At 37.4% G+C, this 24,293-nt stretch overlaps 1 protein-coding gene across 2 annotated transcripts in view; it reads left to right on the forward strand.

The window, feature by feature from the left end:
• Positions 1–24,293, forward strand: part of Garem1 (GRB2 associated regulator of MAPK1 subtype 1) — a 192,735-nt gene that overhangs the window by 146,868 nt on the left and 21,574 nt on the right. For both annotated transcript variants that reach the window (XM_026400755.2, XM_026400757.2), the window contains exons 3-4: positions 2,314–2,444; positions 22,399–23,571. In XM_026400755.2, the coding sequence (XP_026256540.2) occupies positions 2,314–2,444; positions 22,399–23,571 (1,304 nt within the window). The remainder of the gene's footprint in view (positions 1–2,313; positions 2,445–22,398; positions 23,572–24,293) is intronic.

A 24,293-nucleotide genomic window follows, 5' to 3' on the forward strand; every position in this document is an offset into this window, starting at 1 on the left:
CATCATCTCACGTCCGTTCGCAACATTCAGCATCCCTTCCCTTGAAGCACTCCATCGCCTATTCCAGGATGCGCCCCTTATTGATTTGCCTCTCACTCGCCTGGCCATTCATTCTCAGTGTCCTGGGACTTAGACCTTAAATCTTTTCTCTGTCTGCACCCAAGACTATGGTTCATCATCAATAAAGTGCCATGACTTGAAATAGCATCTATGTGCTGATGACTCCCAGGTTTATTCCCAGTCAGATTCTCTCCTGATTTCCACATTTATATGCCCAACTAAGAGCTTTTGGGTATCTTCATTGTATTGTGTTATATGTCCAATACATATCTCAGACTTACTTGTCCAAGACTTACCTGGTCCTCCTTCTATCCTCCACAGTCTGCTCCATCTCATCACAGTTCTGTCCCTTCAGTGGCCCAGGTCAGTTCCTAACACTTTCTGGCTGTTCCCAAACCTCTTTTGTCCCCTTCCTGAATTATTGCAGGAGCCTCCTAACTCTATACCGCACACTTCAACATCTTCCAGCATGGCCACCAGAGTGGTCTTCAACTGTCAAATCACCTCTCCTCTACTTTGAAGTTCTTTCTCTTCCCTCTACTACCCCTGCTTATAGCCTGCTCCAGCCGTGCTGGCAGGATGGCAGGCAACTACCCAACTACCCAAGAGTCTTTCACAAGCTGTTGCCTGTGTTTAGAATTCCGAGAACTCTACCCCCACTACTGAGCATAACACTTTCTCACCTGTCTCCAGGGCCACCTGTTCAGCATTACCTGCTCTGGCCTGCCCCTCACCCTGCCCTTTTTCCTGTACTTCTTCTCACCTCCTCAGACATTTGTTACATCCTCTACCTCCTACTAGAATGTAACCTTCAGAATTTCACAAATTTTTGTCTCTTCTGTTTATTGGTAGATCTTCAGCATCTAGAATAGACACTAAGCAATGTGTTGAGGGTATAAATCAAGAGTTTTTCTGTTTCTGCCTCATGCCCTGCAGAATCTGCTGAGAGTGCCTCGTGATAGCTTTTGATTCCTTTCAAGTTGCTCAAGTGTTATATCAGAAAGAGATTCAGAAAATAACCACCGAAAATGGTGTCCTAGACTTGATTACAAAAACAATTCCCCTAAAATGTAGCAGCGCTATCCACTAATATTGAAAATGTGTAAATAATTGATCCTTGACATTTTTTTTGATCCTTCACATTTTTAAGAATATATTCAAAGTTCTTCACAAATTCCCCAATTCGTGTACACCGCAATAGTATATTTACTAACTTGGATTTCAGTCAAAAGAAAAGAAGGAAGCTACGTGAAGCCCTGGCCACTGTGCATCCAGCCAGGCTCAGCTGTTGGGAAGAGGCTCACCCTGTAACCCAGCAGGTCTGCCTGATACTTGTGCCTCTGCATTGTCACCATTACAACAGCTCTTGGATACAGAGTGTTTCCCCTGTATTGTTGAAACCAAGAATTTCAATTTTGTGAAAGCTAGAGTTCATTATATTATTTTATTCTGTTTATTACTTTTTGTGGTACTAGGCATTGAACCCAGGGCTTCATGCATAATATTCAAATGCTGTACCACTGACCTATATCCCCAGACCAGTTTTTTTGTTTTATTTTTGTTTTTGCTTTTGTTTTGGTACTGAAGATTTAACCCAGGGTTGCTTAACCACTGCACCACATCCCAGCCCTTTTTATTTTTTTTATTTTGAGACACAGTCTCACTAAGTTGCGTGGGTCTTACTCAGTTGCTGAGGCTGGCTTTGAACTTGTGATCCTCCTGCCTCAGCCTCCCGAGCCACTGAGATTACAGGCATGTGCCACTGCACCCAGCTTTGCTCGACTTTATATATTAACTTTAACATTTTAGTTCTGCTAGGCTGCTGTACCTTGGTTTAGAATGTAATGTGTGTGGGTATTGTTACAACTAAATGACAAGTTAACTTACTGTTAAAAACAAAATAAGCAACCTTTTATATCTGTAGGTTTTCACTTTGAGACCAAAAGACAAGTAAGCATCCATTCCAAGTAATTTGGGACCTCTGAAAATAAACAGAAAAAGAGAAAACTTATGTCTTGTTTTTTGTTTTTAAGCTGATCTATATGTACATAGTGTATATAGTATAATAATAATATATGTAATATTTCTAGTTTAACAAACCTCTGTGCCATGGGAATCCTTTTTTGAATGATGAACAGGAATCTTTGATTTAAAAAAAAAAAAAAAAGGTTGGCATAAAGAGGGTGCTGTCGCCACGGTGACAGCTGTCCAACAGAAACATCTCACATCTCTTCTGTTTATCATGTGTTTTAGGGCAATTCAAGCTGCTGGAACAAGACAGAGACATAAAAGAGCCAGTGCAATATTTCAACAGTGTGGAGGAGGTGGCTAAAGCATTTCCTGAACGCGTGTACGTCATGGAGGAAATTACTTTCAACGTGAAGGTAGCTCTTGAACAACCAAATATTTATCTTCACTAAAATAATTTAACATTCAAGTCTGTATGTACACAGTACGTGCGTGTCTGCCTCCCCGGAGAGTTCCATCCTCCCAGTGGGTTAGTGTCAGCCACCAAAACTGCATGTATTACAGAGCTAACCTGGCTCCTGACCACATACTCTCTTCATTAGCATTGTCTTTTGTTAGAATTTAAGTGATGAATTCAAAAATAAAATTGCAAAAGCAGATAAAAGATTGTTTTTTTAATTTGGACTTTATTCCCTAATGTGTAACATATGTTTGACTAGACCTTCTGTGAGGCTGGGTATTCGACTCTTCAGAGCAAAGGCATTTGATGAAATGAATACTCAACCTTTAGTTAAGGAAGAAAGAAAAGACTTCCAAAGCTGCCCTGAGACCAGCCTCGATTCATTCCATTCTTTGTGAACTATCTATTGCAATATACACCGAGAAAATGGATGAAAATCTTACCCAGAAAAAAATGCTAGCTAGGGTTTGCTCTGCTTCATGTGCTTTGCCTTCTTAAAGGGACAAGGCACTCCCCCTTCCACACTTACAGTGAGCTCCTTTGACCAGACTTGATCTTGAAGCATTGCCATCAACTAGGTCCAGTCGTATGACCCACACATCTACTGTGTTTTCTTCAGCAGCACCCACAATTATACTCAACCACATTAGAAAGTGTTCACATTGAAAGGATTTCCTATTTAACCTCATTTCCACAGGAAGTCCAATTAAGTCACATTCTCTGAACATTTCAAGATTTAGGAGGCCAGAATTTTGTTTCTTAGAAATCCGCTCTCTGTGAACAACAGACTGCATGGCATTTTGGCCCAAGAATGCATCAGTGCCTTTGTGGGTGAGTCAGTCTGCCCACACTCTTCAGGAAAGGTGGAGACATCCAAGCAAACTTCTTATTGCAGAGATGGTTCTGTCTATTTTATTGGCTAAGCTAAGTCATTTTTTTCTAATATGGAGCCGCTCTGATCAACTTTCTTTAGTGTTATTTTTAGGGTGAATGAGATTTTATAGTTTGTAAAATCTTATACTAAATAAATTTTATTTATATGCAAGAATATTTATATAATTTTTTTTACTCCTTCGGTGGCCCAGAATGTAAGACAACGTGCATTCAGTTACACTCAAAGTTCATGAGGACATTTTCTGTATTTTTTAAACTTACCAGCATTACTTGGTTCGTGGGAAGTTAAATCTGTTTTTGTTTGTCCCTCTGTCTGGTTTTTATCAGTTCTAGGGATCAGAACAAGGGCCTTCAGCATGCTGGGCTGGTAGTGCTTTTCACTGGGCCATATTCCCAGCACCAAGAAGTTGAATCAGTTTTATTAATGCCTTCATAGGATTTAAAGCTCTTCTTAAAACTTATATTTAGAATTACTTAATGAAAAAAAAGTTTTAAAAGGCAGGTTAATACCTTTAAACTTTTTTCTAAAAATATTTCATCTGCACTGGGTAAAGTGGTACACATCTGTAATCTCAGTGACTGGGGAGGCTGAGACAGTAGAATCACAAGTTTAAGGCCTCAGCAATTTAGAGATCCTCAGTGACTTAGCAAGACCCTACCTATCTCAACATAAAAAATAAAAAGGACCATGGATGTATCTCAAAGGTAAAGTGCCCCTGGGTTCAATCCCTAGTCCCCCACCAAAAATATATTTCATCAATAATAAATGATGAGGGCTGGGGATATAGCTCAGTTGGTAAAGTGCTTGCCTCACATGCACAAGACCCTGGATTCAATCCCCAGTACCACCAAATGAATAAATAAGAAAGATGAAATATCAAGCATAAAAATTTTTCATGGTTTTTAAGATTTCCTCTAGTACTAAAGTTAGCATTCCAGTTTTGTGACATATTGTTCCTGTACAGTATTTTTAAAAGATGCCTCTAGAGGCTTTCTTTTTGTAAATTTTGCACTAAAAAAGTGATGATTTAAAAGATAATACTAGCTTTGGATTGTGCAAAGGGGAGTGAGGGGAAGGGTGGGGTTGTGGGGATGGGAAGGAGTGGAATGAGATGGACATTATTACATATTATTACATATTACATTAGACATGTATGATCATAGTGTAACCCCTACCCATGTTCATCAAGAGAAAGAAGTTGTGCTCCATTTGTGTACAATTTGTCAAAATGTATTCTACTGTCATATATAGCTAATTAGAACAAATTTTTTGAAGTATGCACAAAAGGAAAAATGAATGAAAATTTTTACTGTTCAGGCTAAAAGGACCTTGAAAACTCATCTAGCTTTTTCTGAAGGCTTTTATGAACCATATTAAAGTCAAATCAAATAACTAAAAATGGAATTAGAAAAAAAATATAATACTAAATTTATAAATTTTTATAGTCTTAAATATATAGAATATCATGTTTGGGTATATTCCTTAAAGTGTATGTAGTAGAGATATCTCTTAACAGTTTGAAGGCAAAAATAAGTGTATAAAAGGTGAGCTTATCATATCCATAGAACTAATTGGATTTGTGTTGAGTTCTATGCTATGCAAAAATAAATATTTATAATCTATTACTTACAAAGTTTTGAGAGCCATCACCTCCAACTTGCATAAATCAATAAGACATTATTCAGTTCTTTTCAAAGGATGATTGATATAGAAACCTCAGGAAATTTGTGTAAAGGAATATATAATGTTTGCAAGCTTAGTGAATAGACACCCAAACAAATAAATAAACTGAGGAAAGCTATGAGAAGTTGTCTGGATGCTACCTGGCCTGAAAGTAAATACTGGGAGTCATAGTCTTCTTTAATTAAAAATAAACATGATTATAGTGTCTGTGAGCATTAAGGGGGTGGGGAGATAAAGAAATGACACATTGGTTCATTATTTCCCTAGGAGAAGGAGAACAAATGAAAACAATGCTGTTTACTCACAGACGTAGATATTACCTGGAAACAGTTTTTTAAATGAAATCAAACCTTCACACTCTACCATCCACAATATAACTTAGACCAATAGGATATACCATTGAAGAAACCACTTGCAGTTAAGAATTGATATCTAATTGTCCTCATAATAGTCAAGACACAAGTATTATTTGAAGTCAATATTGTATAATATTATATATTAAGTATAAATAAATATTTTTATGTATATATTCATATATATGCCCAAATTGAAATCAAATCTAAAGGATTTAGAAAAGAGCAAGTATGTTAAAAGAATGGGAACTCTAGTTCTATTTTTTTTTTGTCCAAGACTATAGTAAAATTTTAACTCAATGAATTTACTACATAATACCATTTCCACATTTATTTAAAAATGAAGCATTCCTTTTAACCTAAAATTAATTTTTTTTCCAGTACTAGGGATTAAACCCAGGGCCTCACGCGTGCTAGGCAAGCATTCTATCACTGAGGTATATCTCTATTTTTTAAAATTCTGTCTTGAGGCAAGGTCTCACTAAGTTGCCTGGGCTTGCCCCAAACTTGTAATATTGCCGCCTCAGCTTCCTTAGCAGCTGGGTTTACATATATGTATCACCATACCTGTCAAAAATTTGTCTTTAAAGATATGTTGAACCCATTTGGTCTCATCATCCCAGATGTGAAACACCTATAAAAACTTAAATATAGTATGTAATATATAAGTATGTTATAATAAGAATATAATTGTATTATACTATAATGATTTTAATAATATTATATATACAGTACAACCCACTTTAATGTACCTATGTCAATTTCATTGAAATATGCACAAAATTGAAAACTTAAGACTTAATGGGTTAAAATTATCTGCCTGGTTGCCCCATCATTGATTAATATCATGAGATGAATTCCAATATATAAAGTGTTTAATTCTTTAACCAGCAAGTATATTTTGAGCTGCTACTATATGCCCAACAGTGTTTTAGGCCCTGGGAATACATTGTGAATATGCAAATACCCCTTCACTTCATATGCCTTTTGGCGAATATGCAAATGGCTACCTGCGTGGAGAACACAGTCTGATTGATAGGGTAAACAGACAATAGATAAATAGAATGTGTTAATACTACCTCCAAGTAGAGATACCAAGAAGACAGTTTGGTGTCCAGATCTGGAGCTTGAAGAAAGGTCTAAGCTTGGAGTTTGGGACTCGTCACCTCTGGGAAGTTTAACCTATACCATAGGTTCTCAACCAGGGGTGATTTTTGTCCCTCGGGGTACATTTTGCAATACCTGCACATAATTTTAAGTGTCATACTGTGTGGTAGAAGACATTCCTGGCATCTAGTGGGTAGAGGTTGGGATGTCCCTAAGCATACCACAAGATAGAAAAGAGGTCCCTACAACAAAGAATTATCCACCCCTAAGCCTTAACCTAGAGACTAGATAAAGAGAGGTCTGAGAATAGAACTTGGAACACCTCCGCATCTAGGGGTCTAAAAAAGGGGCCAATGTGAGGTAAGAGGACAGCCAGGAGTGGGCGGTGTTCAAAGCCAAGTTTCAAGGAGAAATGAACAACTGTGTCAAATGCTGCTTAGTAGCTGAGTGAGTTGAGCACACATTTAGCAAAATGGTGCCCGTTAGTTGCTTTGACAGGAGAAAATATTAATCGGCTGTAAGATCTGGAAGGTAAGTTAAACAGAGCTATACATTAGGTAGTCCTTGAGTTTTGTCACTGTGAAATTCAAGTGAGATTTCTCAGTACCACCCTGTGTTTCTTCCCGCCATCTGCGGCTGCCTAGATGCAGGTACAGAGTAGACAGAGAGCTGGGGCTGATCAGAGGTTCTACCAGGTGAGTGTTACCCAGATGAGCCAAGGTGTTAGGGAAGTATATGGTAGAAAGACAGGTAGCACTGAGCCATAGAACCCTCACTGGGAAAAGAAGTGCAAATGCAGAAAGTAGCCCCAGATAGGAACAGGAAACGGGAGGCAAGATGGTCCAGAAAATTCAACAATATGTGAGCAGGTAGCCTCTTGCCAATCATTTATGTGCATTTTTACTCCAATTCCTGCAGAGCTAAGGGCTTTCCATGTTTAGAGAACAGCAGTCACATGCTTCTGTCACTTTTTTTTTTTCTTTATCCATCCAGTTCTTAGTTTGCATGGTGAGGATGTTGGTGTTTTTGTTTTATTTGTTTGTTTTTTTGATTTTTCTTTCCTGAATATTTGTTTTTGACTGCAATGGACTTTTCCTCTCTTATCTCTTAGTTTTTCATCAACCATCTCTATTCTGTTTATTTCCAAAGTCAAAAGTTGTGTCATTTCTGAGTTGGCCATCCCAACTGAAGTCACGCCAATCATTAAACAGCCACACCAATAATTTTTTTTTTTTTAAAGAGAGAGTGAGAGAGGAGAGAGAGAGAGAGAGAGAGAGAGAGAGAGAATTTTTAATATTTATTTATTTTTTAGTTCTCGGTGGACACAACATCTATGTTGGTATGTGGTGCTGAGGATCGAACCCGGGCCGCACGCATGCCAGGCAAGCGCGCTACCGCTTGAGCCACATCCCCAGCCCAACACACCAATAATTTTTAAGTCACCAGTCAAACTGTGTGGTAATTCAGACTCTGCATTTTGGAGCCGAGTTCAGCTCCCAGCTTCAGGCCTTGACCATGACCAAGGGCAAATCTTCACCTGCAAAATGAGTTGTTGTGAGAATTAAATGAAGTCGTGCACTCGAGTCCATTGCAAGTGTCCAGTAGGGGAGTTAGCAAACTTTGGCTTGTGGACAGGCCACCTGTTTTTGTAAATAAAGTCTTATTGGAACACAGCCAAGTCCATTTGTTTATGAATTGTCGGTGGCTGCTTTTGTACCACCAGCAGAGCTGCATTAGTTTCAACAGAAACCATATGGCCCAGAGCCTGTCTGGCCCTGTAAGAAAAAGTTTGCCAGTACCTAATTCAGTGCATAAAATTGTACTAAATTGTTTCACATTTATGAATAATTTCCCACCACAGGTTATAACTTACCTTTATTAAATACTTTACAGCCAGTGTCTTAATATTAAGAACTTAGTACAGAGAAGCTGCTATTTGTTATTTTGTTTTGGAATACCCCTTCACTTCATATGCCTTTTGGCGACATTATACTGATACCTGGTGAACTATTTCAGATGTCTTCAGTCAGCAGGTTGCAGTGGTGCACACCTGTAACATCAGCAACTCAAGGACCTAAACAAGTTAGTGAGACCCTGTCTCAAAATAAAAAATAAAAAGGCTGGGGATGAGGCTCAGTGGTAAGCATCCCTGGATTTAATCCCTGGTACAAAAAAAAAAAAGTACAGATATCTCCAGCTTTTCAAACCCAGCACACTGATCATGAGAAATTTTCCCAACATATATTTTTTTGCCATCAGAATAATTATTGATCAATTAAGTTTTGATCCAGTTCTGTCCTTACTGTCAAAGTTGTAGAGGGAGAGGAAAGAAAGGGGAATTTTGATTTAGCATTGGATCTGAGGTTCCCTATCTTCCTTGCAACAGCCCAAGGCTTCATACTTTGAAATTACTGCCCTCAAGTCAGAGAACCCAGATAGTCTAATCTGGATGCTTTAATGTCACTAATTTTAGTTCCAACCAGTTTGGTCCATGCTTTCAGCTGTTCCAGCAGAGATTTTACCCCAGAGGCAAAATAACAAGTTTGCATTGTCTCAGCTAGGGAAAGTGACCCACTGAGGACTGTGAGATTCCAGTCAAATGTGGTGGAGCAGCCTTTGCCGGCTCCTACCTCTTAAGTACCATTTCCATACTGTGTGGTATGGGCAGGGAGCCCAACTGACAGCCTTGTCACTTGCATATCTGCTCCTAATTACTTTATTTGGCACCTGCTATATGTCAGGGGTGTCATTGTCAAGCAACAGTGCTACTATAGTTGGGGCGAAGGATTTTAAGGGTGCCTTTTTTGGGCTATTGACAAATTATAATTGCTGTATCTGCAGAATGCAAAGTGATGCTCTGATATATGCATACAGTGTGGAATGATTGAATCAGGCTAATTAACCCATTGTCTCAAATACTTTTCCTCCTAACTGTAACATTTTACCTTTTGATCAACATCTTCCCATTCACCCCATTACCTACCCCCTGGTAACTACCATTCTGCCCTTTGTTTCTGTATGTTTTGTTATTTAGCTTCCACGTGGAGTGAGAACATGCAATGTTTATCTTTCTGTGTCTGGCTTGTTTTGATCGGCATAGTATCTTCCAGGCTTATTCTAAGTTGCCGTAAATGATATTATTACCTTTTCTTTAAAAAATGGCTGAATGATATTTCATTGTGCATATTTACCCAGATGTGACTTTTTTAATCGGAAACAATTTCATGTAAGATTTAGAGAATTTGAGTAATAGCTTCTTTTTTAAAATATTTATTTAGTTGTAGATGAACATACAGTATCTTTATTTATTTTTATGTGAGGATTGAACCCAGTGCCTCACACATTCGAGGCAAGCACTTTACCACTGAGCTACAGCCTCAGCCCCTTGATACCAAGAAACTTGACCAAGAATAATATAATGAAGTACTATAAATAATCCAGCAGAACTAGGCAGCTTACAGACTTTGAGTTTTTTACAATGATCAAATTTTAGATCCGGAAAGGACCTTAGACATGACATGACCTAATTCTATCCCTTTTAACAAATATGAAAACTAAAATGCAGATACATTAGCTGAGTTCATTGATTCATACAAAGTCACAATACTAGGTTGCAGCAAGTTCCATAATGTGGAAACTGGATCTCTAATTCAGTCCAGTCATCTTTCTCCTCCATCACTTTGTTTGTGGACTTGAGATAAGACTCAAGATTGTAATCATAATATATAATTAACATTGACATAGTAGCTTATGCAGCTTATTCTTTTTTTAAAATCTAAAGAAATGTGTTCAATAATTATTGCATGTTATATAATACATATATGGCCAAGATCCTTGTTGTTGTTTCGGTTTGGTTTTTTTGTTTGTTTGTTTTTGTATTTCTGAAATATATGGTCTGACACAAAGGATTTGGCAACTTTTGTTGAATGTTATGCCTATCACTTTTTACATTTTACATATACCCCAAAGTATAATGCTAGTATTTAAAGAATAAAATCCTACCTTGATGTTTTCTTTCTATCAATTTCAGTGTAGTTTCTACTTAATTAGATTGCATGGGTCCAATTGAATTCTATCAGAAATATCACTGTAAAGTATTAACTCAGAACTTTTGAAGTATTAACCAGTGTTAGTAAGAAGCAAGACTGGAGTTGAGTTCTTGCAACATTGCTGTTTGAAGCAGTGTTAAAGATAAACTGAAGGTGCTAAAATGCATCACTGAATAAATAAGCAAGAGTTCTCAAGTTTAATTTGATTAGTGCAACTTGATGCTGAACTTTGAATTTCCTCCAAGAATTCCAATTTATGGAAAATCAGCCAGTTTTTTCACAAGTCAAAGATTAGAGGCAGTCTTTGTGCCTTTTATCTTAGCATTTTAGTTACCCTTTTTAAAGTTGCTATCTGAAAAAGTACCCAGGAAATAAAGACCTTCTCCTTCTGCCAGTCTATTTCATAGATAAAGTAGTTAGTTGAATTAAACATAAATCAAAGTTGACCATATTCATTACAACAGTACAAACTATAGACAGGACCTTGAAAATATATTAGTGGAGAGGTTTGGGCTTGTGATTATACTCTAGTAATTATTTATGCTCTGAGAGATTTCTCATCATGTTTGTCTTTTAAAATGCAAAAACAGATTATTAGTGGAAAATTGTTCTGAATACATTGGCATCTCGTAGTTGTCCTGTAAAGTAATATAAAAGAGTAGTTCTAAAACAGTTTTTTGAGGGGCGTTTTTTTGTTTGTTTTGATTTGCTTTCTGAGTGTAGTTTGGTCTAACCACCATTGGCAGTTTAAAATACCACTCCCTAGTTTCTGACTTGATAGTTCAGAAAAGGGATCTGCTTGTGTTTTATGTTTATGATAACATCAGGGACACAGTTTCTCCTGTGATTTTTCAGAAGTTGACAAGGGGTCATTTGCTCCAGCATTTTCTCAATGACCTTTGAAGTACAAATTTGTTCTAGACAACCAGTGTTAGCTGTTTTAAGAAAATTCTTTCCATAATGACTCTAATTTCCTTTCATTTCCTTAATAACATGTTGCACTTTTCTGCCACTAAAGAAGAGTACTGGAGCAAAATTTGAATGTACCTTCATCTCCTGTTCTGTAGTTCACTGAAACTCTTAATACTTCTTGAGATGTGTGCGACTTTTGCCTTTGTATGCCCAGCCCCTATACCCTGATAAATTGGTGTTTTATGGTCTTATATAACTTTTTGTTTGATTTTCGCTTCCTGTGTCTTAGAATATCTGCCTTAACAGTCCGTCTTCCCAGTTTTCATTTCCACTTCAGTTTCTACCATGGGCTGGAAATGGTGAACCCCGTTTGGCAGCGTGGTGGATTAGATACGAGCAGGGCAATGCAGGCTTTTCCTGTAAGCCCTCACATCAGCAATCTCTCTCTCCTTTTTGGCTAGTGCCCTTTTTAGTTCATGCTTTGTTCTTGGCTACGTTCCAGAGAGGTCAGAAATGATCAATGACTGTGCAACGTGCATTTTGTCAGATATAAAAAGGATTTTTTAAGATGAAGATTAAGTGAATTTTAGATGTAACCAATTTTTATTTTCCATTTTTGAAAAGTTGTATAGTTTCCTCAGGATGAGTCAGATGTCATTTATTTTCAAGATTCAATCAGGATGATAAATTGGATACAATTGTGGGGTTAATTATTTTAGTGTTTGAAGACAGCTCAGTGCTTTTTTTTTTATTTATTTTTATCATTTGAGGTTTTAAGACCTCCTCTGAAAAACTACCAGTTGGCAAGCCTCTGCTATGCCGTAACAAATTAAATCACTGCCATTGCTCTTGTCATTCTTGCCTTATTTCCTGTTTAAAAACACCACCACACCACTCAGAACTGATATTTATCTTAACTCTTAAGGCACTTTTGTTCTCGTTTTCTGCCATTTTCCCAAAGAAAGGAGCCATAAAAATTGAACTTGGCAGGACATTTATAATATTAATCAAGTATTGTATTTTAATCTATTTATCAATCCAATAAATCCTGGTTGCCATTTAAGAGTTGGAATTTTAACCTCTATCATTTTGTTTGGCCATTAAAGAACAGATTGCCTATTGCCAACACCATCATTGTGTGTGTGCATGTGTGCACGCATGTAAGATTTTACTTTAGTGTTTTAAAATGTTTCTTGACCATGGATTATTACTTCTGCGTGTTATTATTAAAACCCTGATCGTTTCCTGGATTAGACCTATTAGCGTTGTTTAGATAACACACTTTGAATTACTTCCTCTCAGGAAACATTGAAACTGGAAATGTTAACCAGGCACACATGCCAAAGCACTTAGAACACATTGTTTCTTTTGCTATTAAAAAATAAAAAAGGAAAGACATTATGCAAATAAATCACATCTGTAGAAACCTAAGGAGATTGTTTGGCTCAACTGCCAAAGGAAGGGCATTTATTTATGAGATTCCTCATCTGTCACTGACAGGGACCACAAAATTGGTTGGTATGTTAGTCTTGTAATTTATGCAGGCTAATTGCTAGCATTAATGATGACATCAGAGTTGGAAGCATAGAATTACAGATTGTATTCACATATGTTATGCGTTTTCATATATGGGAGTAGAAGAAACTGAGTACACACAAAACTGTTGAATGTGCTCGGATAGCCACATGTAGTAAGGATAACTTTGATCTGTTTAATCTGTGCATGTGCTGTCTACTTTGCATCTCAGAAACTGTCTGACATTCTCATTTGGTGTCAGTACTTCATTAGACCTCTAATTTCTTCATTCTGCAAGATGTATGTTTACAAAGGTAAATTAGGGAAAATATAGTATCAATTGAATGCAATAGAAAGAAACTGTGCTTTGCTGTTCCTTCAAGTTTGGAATAGCAAATAGCAAATTGGCTCCCCTGTACACTAATTGGGAATACTTGGTTCTGTGGGTGAATGTGTGTGTGTGTGTCTCAAATCTCATGAGCACCCCTTCTTCTCAACATCCTCGTCTCCATCCTTATCCAAATGGGTGAACTGCCAAGTCTTTCACAAAGTTCCAATAAAAGGAAGTACAGCAATGAGCAGGGAGTTATACTGCAGACTACCTCTGTTCCAAACTGGTATATTTTGAATCACTTCCACATGCTCACTTCCTTTGGGATATATCTGTAATGATATTTCAGGCTGTATTCTAACGTTAAGTTTTATTCTGGGATAATGTATTCAGTAAAAACTTGAGCTAGTCTTCAGTACATAGAGCAGGATAAGGCTTAGAAATAAGGGTCTGGGCTTGAAAGCCGTAGTGGATGGAAACGTAGAAATCAACACAAAAATACAGAACATGAAAAGCAATGGAAAACAGAATCACAAGAATGATTAATAAAATGTTTTTATTGTTAATAAAAGTCCTAGTCAAAGCGGCCTACATTTACTGAGAGCCTACCTTACTCCAAGAACTGTAGGCAGTTGTGTGCATAACACTCATTTAGCCTGCAAAATAACGGTGGTGTTCCCATCTTACAGATGAGAAACCTGAGGTCCAAAACAGCAAACACTTACTTGCCCAGCTTGATGGTGCACACCTGTACTCATTCTCATTTTCTGCCATTTTACCAAAGAAAAGAGTTATAAGAATTGAACTTGGCAGAACATTTATGATATTGATCAAGTATTGTATCTTAATACAATACTTGTGTATCAATCAGATCAATCCTGGTTGCCATTTAAGAGTTAGAATTTTAACCTCTATCACATTGTTTGTCCATTGGAGAACAGATTGCTTGTTGACAACACCATCCTTGTGTGTGTTTGTGTGTGTGTGTGTGCATGTAAGATTTTACTTCAGTGTTTTAAAAAGGTTTCTTGTCTGTGGAGTATTCGTTCTATGTGCTATTATGAGTAAAACCCTGATTGTTTCCTGGATTAAACCTATTAGAGTTGTTTAGATAACGCACTTAATATTACTTCACCATATTACCACCACCGTCTTGGTCTGAACATTCACAAACTTGTAGTGGTGCCCCTCTTGGATGAAGTGGAGGTCATATCGGTTTCTGGGTGGAGGAATTGTACCAGTCACATTCACAGGACGCATGGTTTATTCTACGATGTTGCGGATGGTGTGTTCACCTTCCTGCTTATGAAGCCTCTCAGGAGGCTGAGGCAGGAGGATCACAAATTCAAGGCCAACCTCCACAACTTAGTGAGGCCCTTGAATCAAAATAAAAAACAAAAAGGGCTAGGGATGTAGCTCAGTGGTTAAGCATACCTAGGTTCAATCCCCATTACCAAAAACAACAGCAGCAGCAGCAGAAAAAAAAAAAAAAACAGTAAACACTTTATCTGAGATCATTTAATGGAAAGGCAGGATTCAAACTCAAACTTGTGATGTGCCAACCAAATTCCAAAGCTATGGTTCTTTCCATTCATCTATACCCAAGATTGTCAAAGTTTTTCTAGAAAAGAAATACGTCCGAGTTTGCAGACATACAGTCACTGTTACAACTGTTCAGCACTGCACTGTCATGCAAAACATAGGCTGTTTGTAGCCATAGACTGTTCATAAACAAATGGGCGTGGCAGTAGCCTAATAAAACCTTATTAACAAAATCAGGTGGTAGGCCAGATGTGGACTGTGGGCAGTCTTTTGCTGACCTCTAATCTACATATAGGGTTTAAGCTGAGTTGTTGGCTGACAGTAAGAATATACTAAAGTCAAAATGAAGAGCAGAATAATTCTTGGAGACCAAAGTGAAGAAAATAACTAAAGCCTTGAACACTAAAGATCGTGTAATAAAAGAAAGTGACCCCTCATATGTGCCAAGTGCTATCATTTTAAAAAATGATTTACTAGTGGTAAAAAAAATAAATAAAAAATAAAAACTCCAAGCTGTATTCTTCAAAATGGTCAGAGTTGTGAAAAGCAAAACCAAAAAAAATCACAGAGGGGAAAACTAGATGCAGTGCGGTGTACTAGTCTGATCCTGGAAAAGGAAAAAGCACACCAGTGGAGAAACTGGTGAAATCTAAAGAAAACTGGTAGCCTACATATTGGACTGGTGTGGTGAACGTGTGGCCGTCACGGTAATTGTTAACAGGAACTGTCTTCCTACTTAGCAATTTGTTTTTGGCCAATCTGGAATTTTTTCAAGTAAACAGTTAAAATTTGCTCATTTACTTACTTATATTCCTTAGACTTACTCCAGTGTAGACACGTGGCATCCATGTCAGGGCCAGGTGAGTACCGAGTCTGAAAGTAAAATGGACTTTAAACCTTATCAGCATGAATTGCCATTAAAACAATATTGCGCTGTCATTTATGTACTTAATAATGACTCCTACAGAGAAATTCACTTCACCATGGAAACAGCAAAGCTGTTTGTTTTTTTATAGTACTAATGATGATTGACAAATTGCTTGTTGCAGAGATTAAAATTATACCCAGATGACCTAGAATGAGAAATTATTTACAAAGCATGTTCTACCTCATTTTCTAAACACTTAACAGGCGATTGCCACTCAGTAAGCATTATGAACACCATCAATTACTTTACCCCGCCACCTTTTATTAACATACAAGTTCAGTCTCAGGCTCTTGTATAAACCTGATACCTGAAGCTGATAAAGCATAATAAAGATGGCATAATAAAACTGTAGGCCAATCTCATCAGTGACTAAGATCTATAGATCATAGATCAAATACTATCAAAGGGAATTATGCAATGTGGTCTTAAGTAAGCCATGTTGGTGAACAGATTATTTCAAGTATGTAGAGTTATTTTAATGCATGGGAATCTACTGTTATAAAAACAGTACACACAGCTAAAAATAAGCATGACCATATTAATGGATACTGAAACAGCATTTGACTCAAAATTTTTAAAATTTTTGTAGAAACTTTTAGAAAATGAGAATTGTAAGATAACTTACTAATATGATAACATCTCCAACCAACATACTTCTTATACTTTTATATAAAGATGCTGACTGTATTCACATTAAAACAACATAAAAATACTCTCACCACCACCACTCGGTTGTGGAAGAGAAGGAATGAAAATTGAAAAGTTGGAGAAAATTCTCAAGAGAATCAACTGGAAAGGAAAAAAAAACTATTAAGTAAGATACTGGACATACAGACTAGCAATAACATTCAGTCACTATGAATTGGGTTGGTAATGAGTACTAATTAGGGAAATAAAAAATCTAAATAAATTATGAGAATTATGTGCCTTTTTGGAAATACTATTCTAATGATGTCGCTTCTTGTCAAAACACCATGTGATTTAATACATTTCAAAGAAAATTATCAACTCAAACCACAGAAAAATGATTTTAAAGATCATATGGAAAAATAAGCCAGCAAAATACCTAAAACTTTCATGATGTCTCTCTTTTTTTAATTTTTTTGCTTTCTTCTTTCTCATTTTTAAATAATTTAATCTTAAAGAATTATTGCAAGAATAGTATGAAAATTCCCTGATCACTTGGCCACATTGATTTTTATCATGGTCTAGCTTTTCTACCTATACACACACACACACACACACACACACACACACACACGTACGTGCATATATGTACATAGGTATTACACTTATGGATCTTTTTCTGAATTATTTGACAATGAATTGAATACATTATGCCCTTTACCCCTTGATGTATTAAGTGTGTTTTACCTAAGAATAAGGGCATTTTATTAAATGAACACAGTGCATTCAGCAAAGTTTCTCAGTTGTCCCAATAGTATACTTTATTCCATTGACTTTTCCTTTCTCTTTATTTCACTTTAGCCTGAAACAGTTCTTCAGCCTTTGTCTTTCATGGCATTCACATTTTGTTAAGAATACATACGAGGTGTTTTATTAGAATATTTCTCATTTTGTCTAATATTTTCTCATGATAGGATTTCTTAATACAGTCTTGGCTGGAATGTTCCATGAGTTTGTAAGTATCTCAGGTTGTTGGTATACGTCTCTTGAATGGTATTAAATTTGATCACCCTACCAAGGAGTTGTCTAATTTCTTTTCTATATTATTGACTTTTTCCTCCTTGCAGTGAATAAATATTCTGGGAGATTCTTTAAAGCCATGCATATCATTGGCATCTTAAAGAATTATTGCAGGAATAGTATGAAAATTTTTTTATACAAAAAAAACTAGCCTTTACTGTGACAGTTACATCATCAAAATTTTCTAATCCTACCACTCCTCCTCCTTTCCATCATTTTTTCATTCATTAATCTTTTAGCCGTCAGTAGAGACTTAGATATTCCTATTTTATTCAGTTGATTATAATTCATTATGGTATGTTTATAGTGATGCCCAGTTTGTCCCAGATTTTGCCAGTGGGAGCCAATTTGGGCTGGCTCCTGTGTTCTCTTGACACATTACTTATAAGCACTTTACTTTCTGGCACAACAAAATGTTCCAAGCTCATCTTATGTCTCTCCTGCCTGACTGCTGGAATCAGTCATTTCTTCAAGGAGCCCCAATTCCTTTTGATGGGGAGTGGTTTGGGCACTGAATTGGGGATACTAAGAGCCATAGCTTCTAGTAGCTTAGAAAGACAAAGATGTTATATGTGTATGTTCCAGTGTGTACAGTTTCTGAAAATTGCAAGTTAATATCGATACCCCACAGAGTTCTATCTTGCCTTTCCTGCCTTGTCCCACTTCACATTTCTGTTTCTTCTTCCACAGTGAAAACTGTAACTTTCAACACACCAAGACATTGACTCATTCCTTCATTCCTATGATACACATCCAGTTGACTCACATTCTACCATGTCCCTGTGAAAAACAGGTTTACTAACAGAAACACCATATTTATTGGTCTTTTTCCCCTACCAACATTATGTAGCCAAAAGTAGTCTTCTGGCATGGGCAATATGTGGTCAGAGAATAAGGATTCCAAAGTTACTGGATTGTTCCTCCACTTCTGTTCCCAAAGTGGTTATTTTATTAATTTAAAATACAGTTTGAGTCATCTGTTTCCATTTGCATTCAGAGTTAAGTTTGTTTGTTTTTGAACATTGTAAAATTTTTTTGGCAGGAGGGTACCAGGGATTGAACTCAAGGGCACTCGACCACTGAGCCACATCCCCAGCCCTATTTTTATATTTTATTTAGAGACAGGATCTCACTGAGTTGCTTAGCATCTCACTTTTGCTGAGGCTGGCTTTGAACTCACGATCCTCCTGCCTCAGCTTCCCTAGCCGCTGGGATTAAAGACATGTCCCACCACACCCAGCTTGGTGATTTTTTAATATATATGTAGAACATCAATGTGGTTCTTTCCTCCCCTACCTCCTATAAGTAGCCATTTTCATTATTTTTTGCAGTATTTCTTTTTCTTCTTTTTTTTCTTTTTTACAAAAACAGAAAAAATACATACACGAATTTCCACTTTTTTTCTTAAGAAAGCCACTGTATAGACTTTTTTGCTTTTTGCTTTTTTTCACTTAACCATATATTCTGTAAGTCATTTCATATCAATTCATTGCACTCATTATTCTCATTCTTTTTCACATGGGGCCATTGTATGTGTATATTGTAGTTTACTCAGTCAATTTCCTGTATTTGGGTATTTGGATCAGTTCCTTATTTTGCAAATATAAATAATGCTGTAGTGAGTAACGCTGTACATGTATATTTTCATATTTGTGGAAGATTATCATCAAGATAAATCATGAGAAGTAGGGTTGCTTGGTGGAGGGATAAATGTATGCATATTTAGGTTGAATATTGCCAAATTGCCTACCACAGGGGTGGTATCATGTTGCATTCCCACTAACTACGGCCAGGAGTTCTGGAGTTACCCCACAGCCTCATCAGTGTGGTAGATGAGAAATGATATCTCAGTGTGATTCTAATTGACATTTCTCCTATTATGAAGAAGTCGAACATCTTTTCATAGATATGAAAGCTGGTGTGCCTCTTCAGTGAATTGGCTTTACATTTCTTTTGCTGGCTTTTCTACAGCACTTTTGGCCCTCATTTTTAAAAAGGTTCTTATACATTGGAGATATTTGCTCTTTGTGCTATATTTTGCAGATGCTTTTTGCCAGTCTGTCCTTTAACTTTTGACTTTGCTTCTCTTGTTTCTGGCTATCCCAAAAATATTTTAGTCAGAAAAATCACAAGTGAGGGCTTTTGTTCTCAGATGTGGACATTTATGATAAAAGCATAGAAATTTAAGCAATATAATTATGATGGAAAAATAGATCACTAGGATAAATGACCTCAAAATAGATGGAAGTATATATAAACATAAAGTGTATGTGTTTAATGAATTTAGCATAGATTAAAAAGTGACACTTCAGATCAGTGATGAAAGGGATGGTTATTTAGGAAGTATACCAGCCTTCAAACTGTTTAGAAATAAAGTTAAATCCCAACTTTAAACAGTCCACCAAAGAAAATTTAGTCAAATAAATTTAATAGTTAACAAATGAAACCATCAAAGTACTACGAGAAAATATTGGTAATTATATAAGCATTTCTCAACTTCTCAACTCTCAACTGTTTTAAGTTTTGAACTGAATAATTCTTTGCTATGGGAACATAAAAAATTCAAAATGCAGACTTGACTTTTCAAATTAGTCAATATGAAATAAACTTACTCGAATTTGGGGAGATAGGTACTATCATCAACTGATAAAAGTATAAATAAATATAACATTGAAATGCAATAGACAATATGTGTTATACCTTTCCTGTATATACTTAGCTTTTGTCCGTGCATTTTTACTTATGGTACCTTATCCTTTGGAAATAACTGGACTGTCAAAAATTTCATTACTATACTATTTATAATTGCTAAATATTGGAAAAACCCCATCTGTCCAATAATAAAAATATATATACATTCATATATGAATACATTATATATGAATTACACAAACACATATATTATCACTGCTATAATCAATGAAGTAGATACACATGGAAAATGGACAGATTGTAGTTAGAAACTCAGGTAATAAAATTATGTGTATATGTATTTATCTCTGAAATAGTAGATACCATTTCTTTTTTCTATTTATATAAAAATTTTGATAGATTATATGCAAGATAGTATAGAATTTTTTAATTTTTGTATTTGTATTTCTGACTTTTCCACTGAACATGAATAGTTTAAATAATTAAAAAATTTTAATGGGGGCTGGAATTGTGGCTCAGCAGTAGAGTACTCACCTAGCACGTGAGAAGCCCTGGGTTCAATCCTCAGCACCATAAATAAATAAATAAATAAATATGTCCAGCTATAACTAGGAAATAAAGTATTAAAAGATTTTTAATGGAGGGCTGGGGATGTGGCTCAAGCAGTAACACGCTTGTCTGGCATGCTCGGGGCACTGGGTTCGATCCTCAGCACCACATAAAAATAAAATAAAGATGTTGTGTCCACCGAAAACTGAAAAATAAATATTAAAAATTCTCTCTCTTTTCTCTCTCTCTCTCTCTTTAAAAAAAAATTTTAATGGAGAAATAAAACATTTTTTATGGGCTAGGATTGTAGCTCAGTGGTGGAGTGCTTGCCTAACTAGCATAAATGAGACCCTGGGTTCTATCCCCAGAACCACACATTAAAAAAAAAAAAAAAAAAAAGAAGAAGTTTTTTAATCCTTTGTCTCAATTCCAATTTTTTAAAAAGTTAGAAAATTTTTTAAAGTAAACAGTAGTAAATAGTTAAATAATTTTTAAAAATTTCTGCAGTGGTGTTCATGAAGGAATTATTTATAACTAAAAAAGATAGATAATGTTCCATAATAATTTGCATATGATAGACTACTCTGCATGTGTAAGGAGAAAAGGGGTATTTTTTTCTTTTTTATTTATATATGACAGCAGAATGCATTACAATTCTTATTACACATATAGAGCACAATTTTTCTTATCTCTGGTTACATACACAGTATATTCACATCAATTTGTGTCTTCATACCTTTACTTTAGATAACAATGATCATCACATTCCACCATCATTAATGACCCCATGCACCCCCTTCCCCTCCAACCCCTCTGCCCTATCTAGAGTTCATCTATTCCTCCCATGCTCCCGCTCCCTATCCCACTATGAGTCAACCTGCTTATATCAAAGAAAACATCTGGCATTTGGTTTTTTGGGATTGGCTATCTTCACTTAGCATTATCTTCTCTATCTCCATCCATTTACCTGCAAATGCCATGTTTTTTTTCTCTTTTATTGCTGAGTAATATTCTATTGTGTATATATGCCACACTTTTTTATTAGTTCATCTATTGAAGGGCATCTAGGTTGGCTCCACAGTTTAGCTATTGTGAATTGTGCTGCTATAAACATTGATGTGGCTGTGTCCCTGTAGTATGCTGTTTTTAAGTCCTTTGGGTATAGACCAAGGAAAGGGATAGCTGGGTCAAATGGTGGTTCCATTCCCAATTTTCCAAGAAATCTTCATACTGCTTTCCATATTGGCTGCACCAATTTGCTGTCCCAGCAGCAGTGTATGAGTGTGCCTTTCCCCCCACATCCTCGCCAACACTTATTGTTGTTTATATGCATAACAGCTGCCATTCTGACTGAAGTGAGATGAAATCTGAAGAGTGGTTTTGATTTGCATTTCTCTAATTGCTAGTGATGATGAACAGAAAAGGGGTATTTAAAAATATAAACCAATATTATCTTGGTGAAAAGTGGTACTTGTTAATCATCTAAATATTGACCATCCAAAAAATGAAATTACAAAACATTATAAAGGAAACTGTCTAAATTTAGTATTAAAGCACAGTATTTCGTGTGTGTGGTGTGTGTGTGTGTGTGTGTGTGTGTGTGTGTGTTTGTATCATGATAGAAGATTCTTTACTTATTTGTATGAATATACTAAAGAAAACCAACCTGAAATTTGATTTGTCATAGGTGGCTTCAGGAGAGTGCAACGAGGACACTGAAGTTTACAACATCACCCTGTGTACTGGGGATGAACTCACTCTAATGGGTCAGGCAGAAATCCTTTATGCAAAGACTTTCAAGGAAAAGTCACGACTTAACACGATCTTCAAAAAGATTGGGAAGCTCAATTCCATCAGCAAACTGGGAAAAGGCAAAATGCCATGCCTCATTTGCATGAATCACAGGACCAACGAAAGCATCAGCCTTCCATTCCAATGCAAGGGCAGATTCAGCACCCGAAGCCCCCTGGAGCTTCAGATGCAGGAAGGGGAACACACCATCCGCAACATCGTGGAGAAAACCAGGCTTCCTGTGAATGTGACTGTTCCAAGTCCTCCACCCAGAAACCCCTACGACCTTCACTTCATCCGAGAGGGGCACCGCTACAAGTTTGTGAACATCCAGACCAAGACGGTGGTGGTTTGCTGCGTGCTGCGCAACAACAAGATCCTCCCCATGCACTTCCCTTTGCACTTGACCGTCCCCAAGTTCAGCCTCCCAGAACACCTGGTAAAGGGAGAGGTATGGCCTGAAACCCTGGTCCATCACTGGCTGGGTATCTGCCAAGAGCAGTTTGACATTGATGAGTATTCACGGGCTGTCCGGGATGTGAAGACTGACTGGAATGAGGACTGCAAGAGTCCCAAGAAGGGCCGGTGCTCTGGCCACAACCACGTGCCCAATTCCCTCAGCTATGCCCGGGATGAGCTCACCCAGTCCTTCCACCGGCTCTCAGTCTGTGTGTATGGCAACAATCTCCATGGCAACAGTGAAGTGAACCTTCACGGCTGCAGGGACCTGGGGGGAGACTGGGCCCCCTTTCCTCATGACATCCTGCCCTATCAGGACTCTGGTGACAGTGGGAGTGACTACCTTTTCCCAGAAGCTAGCGAAGAATCAGCAGGTGTCCCGGGGAAGTCAGAACTTCCTTATGAAGAGCTGTGGCTGGAGGAAGGCAAGCCTGTCCGGCAGCCTCTCACGCGTTCTCTGAGTGAGAAGAGCAGATGTGACCCTTCGAGAGGATCTGCCCGGTCCAAGTGCGCCACTTCTCCTCTTCCTGTCCCTGAGACTCTGGGAGCCACAATGAAGTCTTCAGAAATCGCCCTACCTCCACCTCCAGTGCCTCCCAAGTCTGAAGCCGTAAGTTGTCTCTGTTTGTGAGTGGTGTGCTGCCCTCCGTGTCTCTCGGCATGGTCATCTACTCATCCATTTTCGTTAAAAAAGGAAAACTTCCTTCCCAACGGAAGGTGATCCGAATGAACAAATTTGTTTGACTTGGCCATGAAATATAGTTGTTAGCTAGATCATCTCACTAGTTAAAGTTGTACTCTGTGTTGGATGAAAAATTCTCCACAAGTTTTTTTCACGGAAGGCTGAGGCAGGAGGATCACAAAGCCAGCCTCGAGCGAAAGCAAGGTGCTAAGCAGCTCAGTGAGACCCTGTCTCTAAATGAAATACAAAATAGGAATGGGGATGTGGCTTAATGGCCAAGTGCCTCTGAGTTCAATCCCCAGTACCTACCCCACCCCACGTGACCCCCACAAAAGAAGGAGACATTTAAAACTTTCGCTGCTGTCTAGAAAACAGATTATGGGGAGGAGAGAATAGAAGCTAGGAGACCAGGGAAGAGACAGTTAAAGTGACAGAGGATGAGGTGATGACGCCTGGCCCAGAGCAGCTGGTACAGTGGGTGGCAGGGAGAGATGAGCTGCACTGGAACATGGCTCAGAGGTAGGCCAGCAGTGTTCACTGATGAAGCAGCGGTGGGAATGAAGGAGAGCAGCAAACCCCCTAGCTTCTATTTTAGTCAGCTTTTTCTCTGCTGTGACTAAAAAACCCGACCAGCACAATTGTAGAGGAGG

This window comes from Urocitellus parryii, chromosome 13 (assembly GCF_045843805.1).
Source record: "Urocitellus parryii isolate mUroPar1 chromosome 13, mUroPar1.hap1, whole genome shotgun sequence".
Classification (NCBI taxonomy): domain Eukaryota; kingdom Metazoa; phylum Chordata; class Mammalia; order Rodentia; family Sciuridae; genus Urocitellus; species Urocitellus parryii.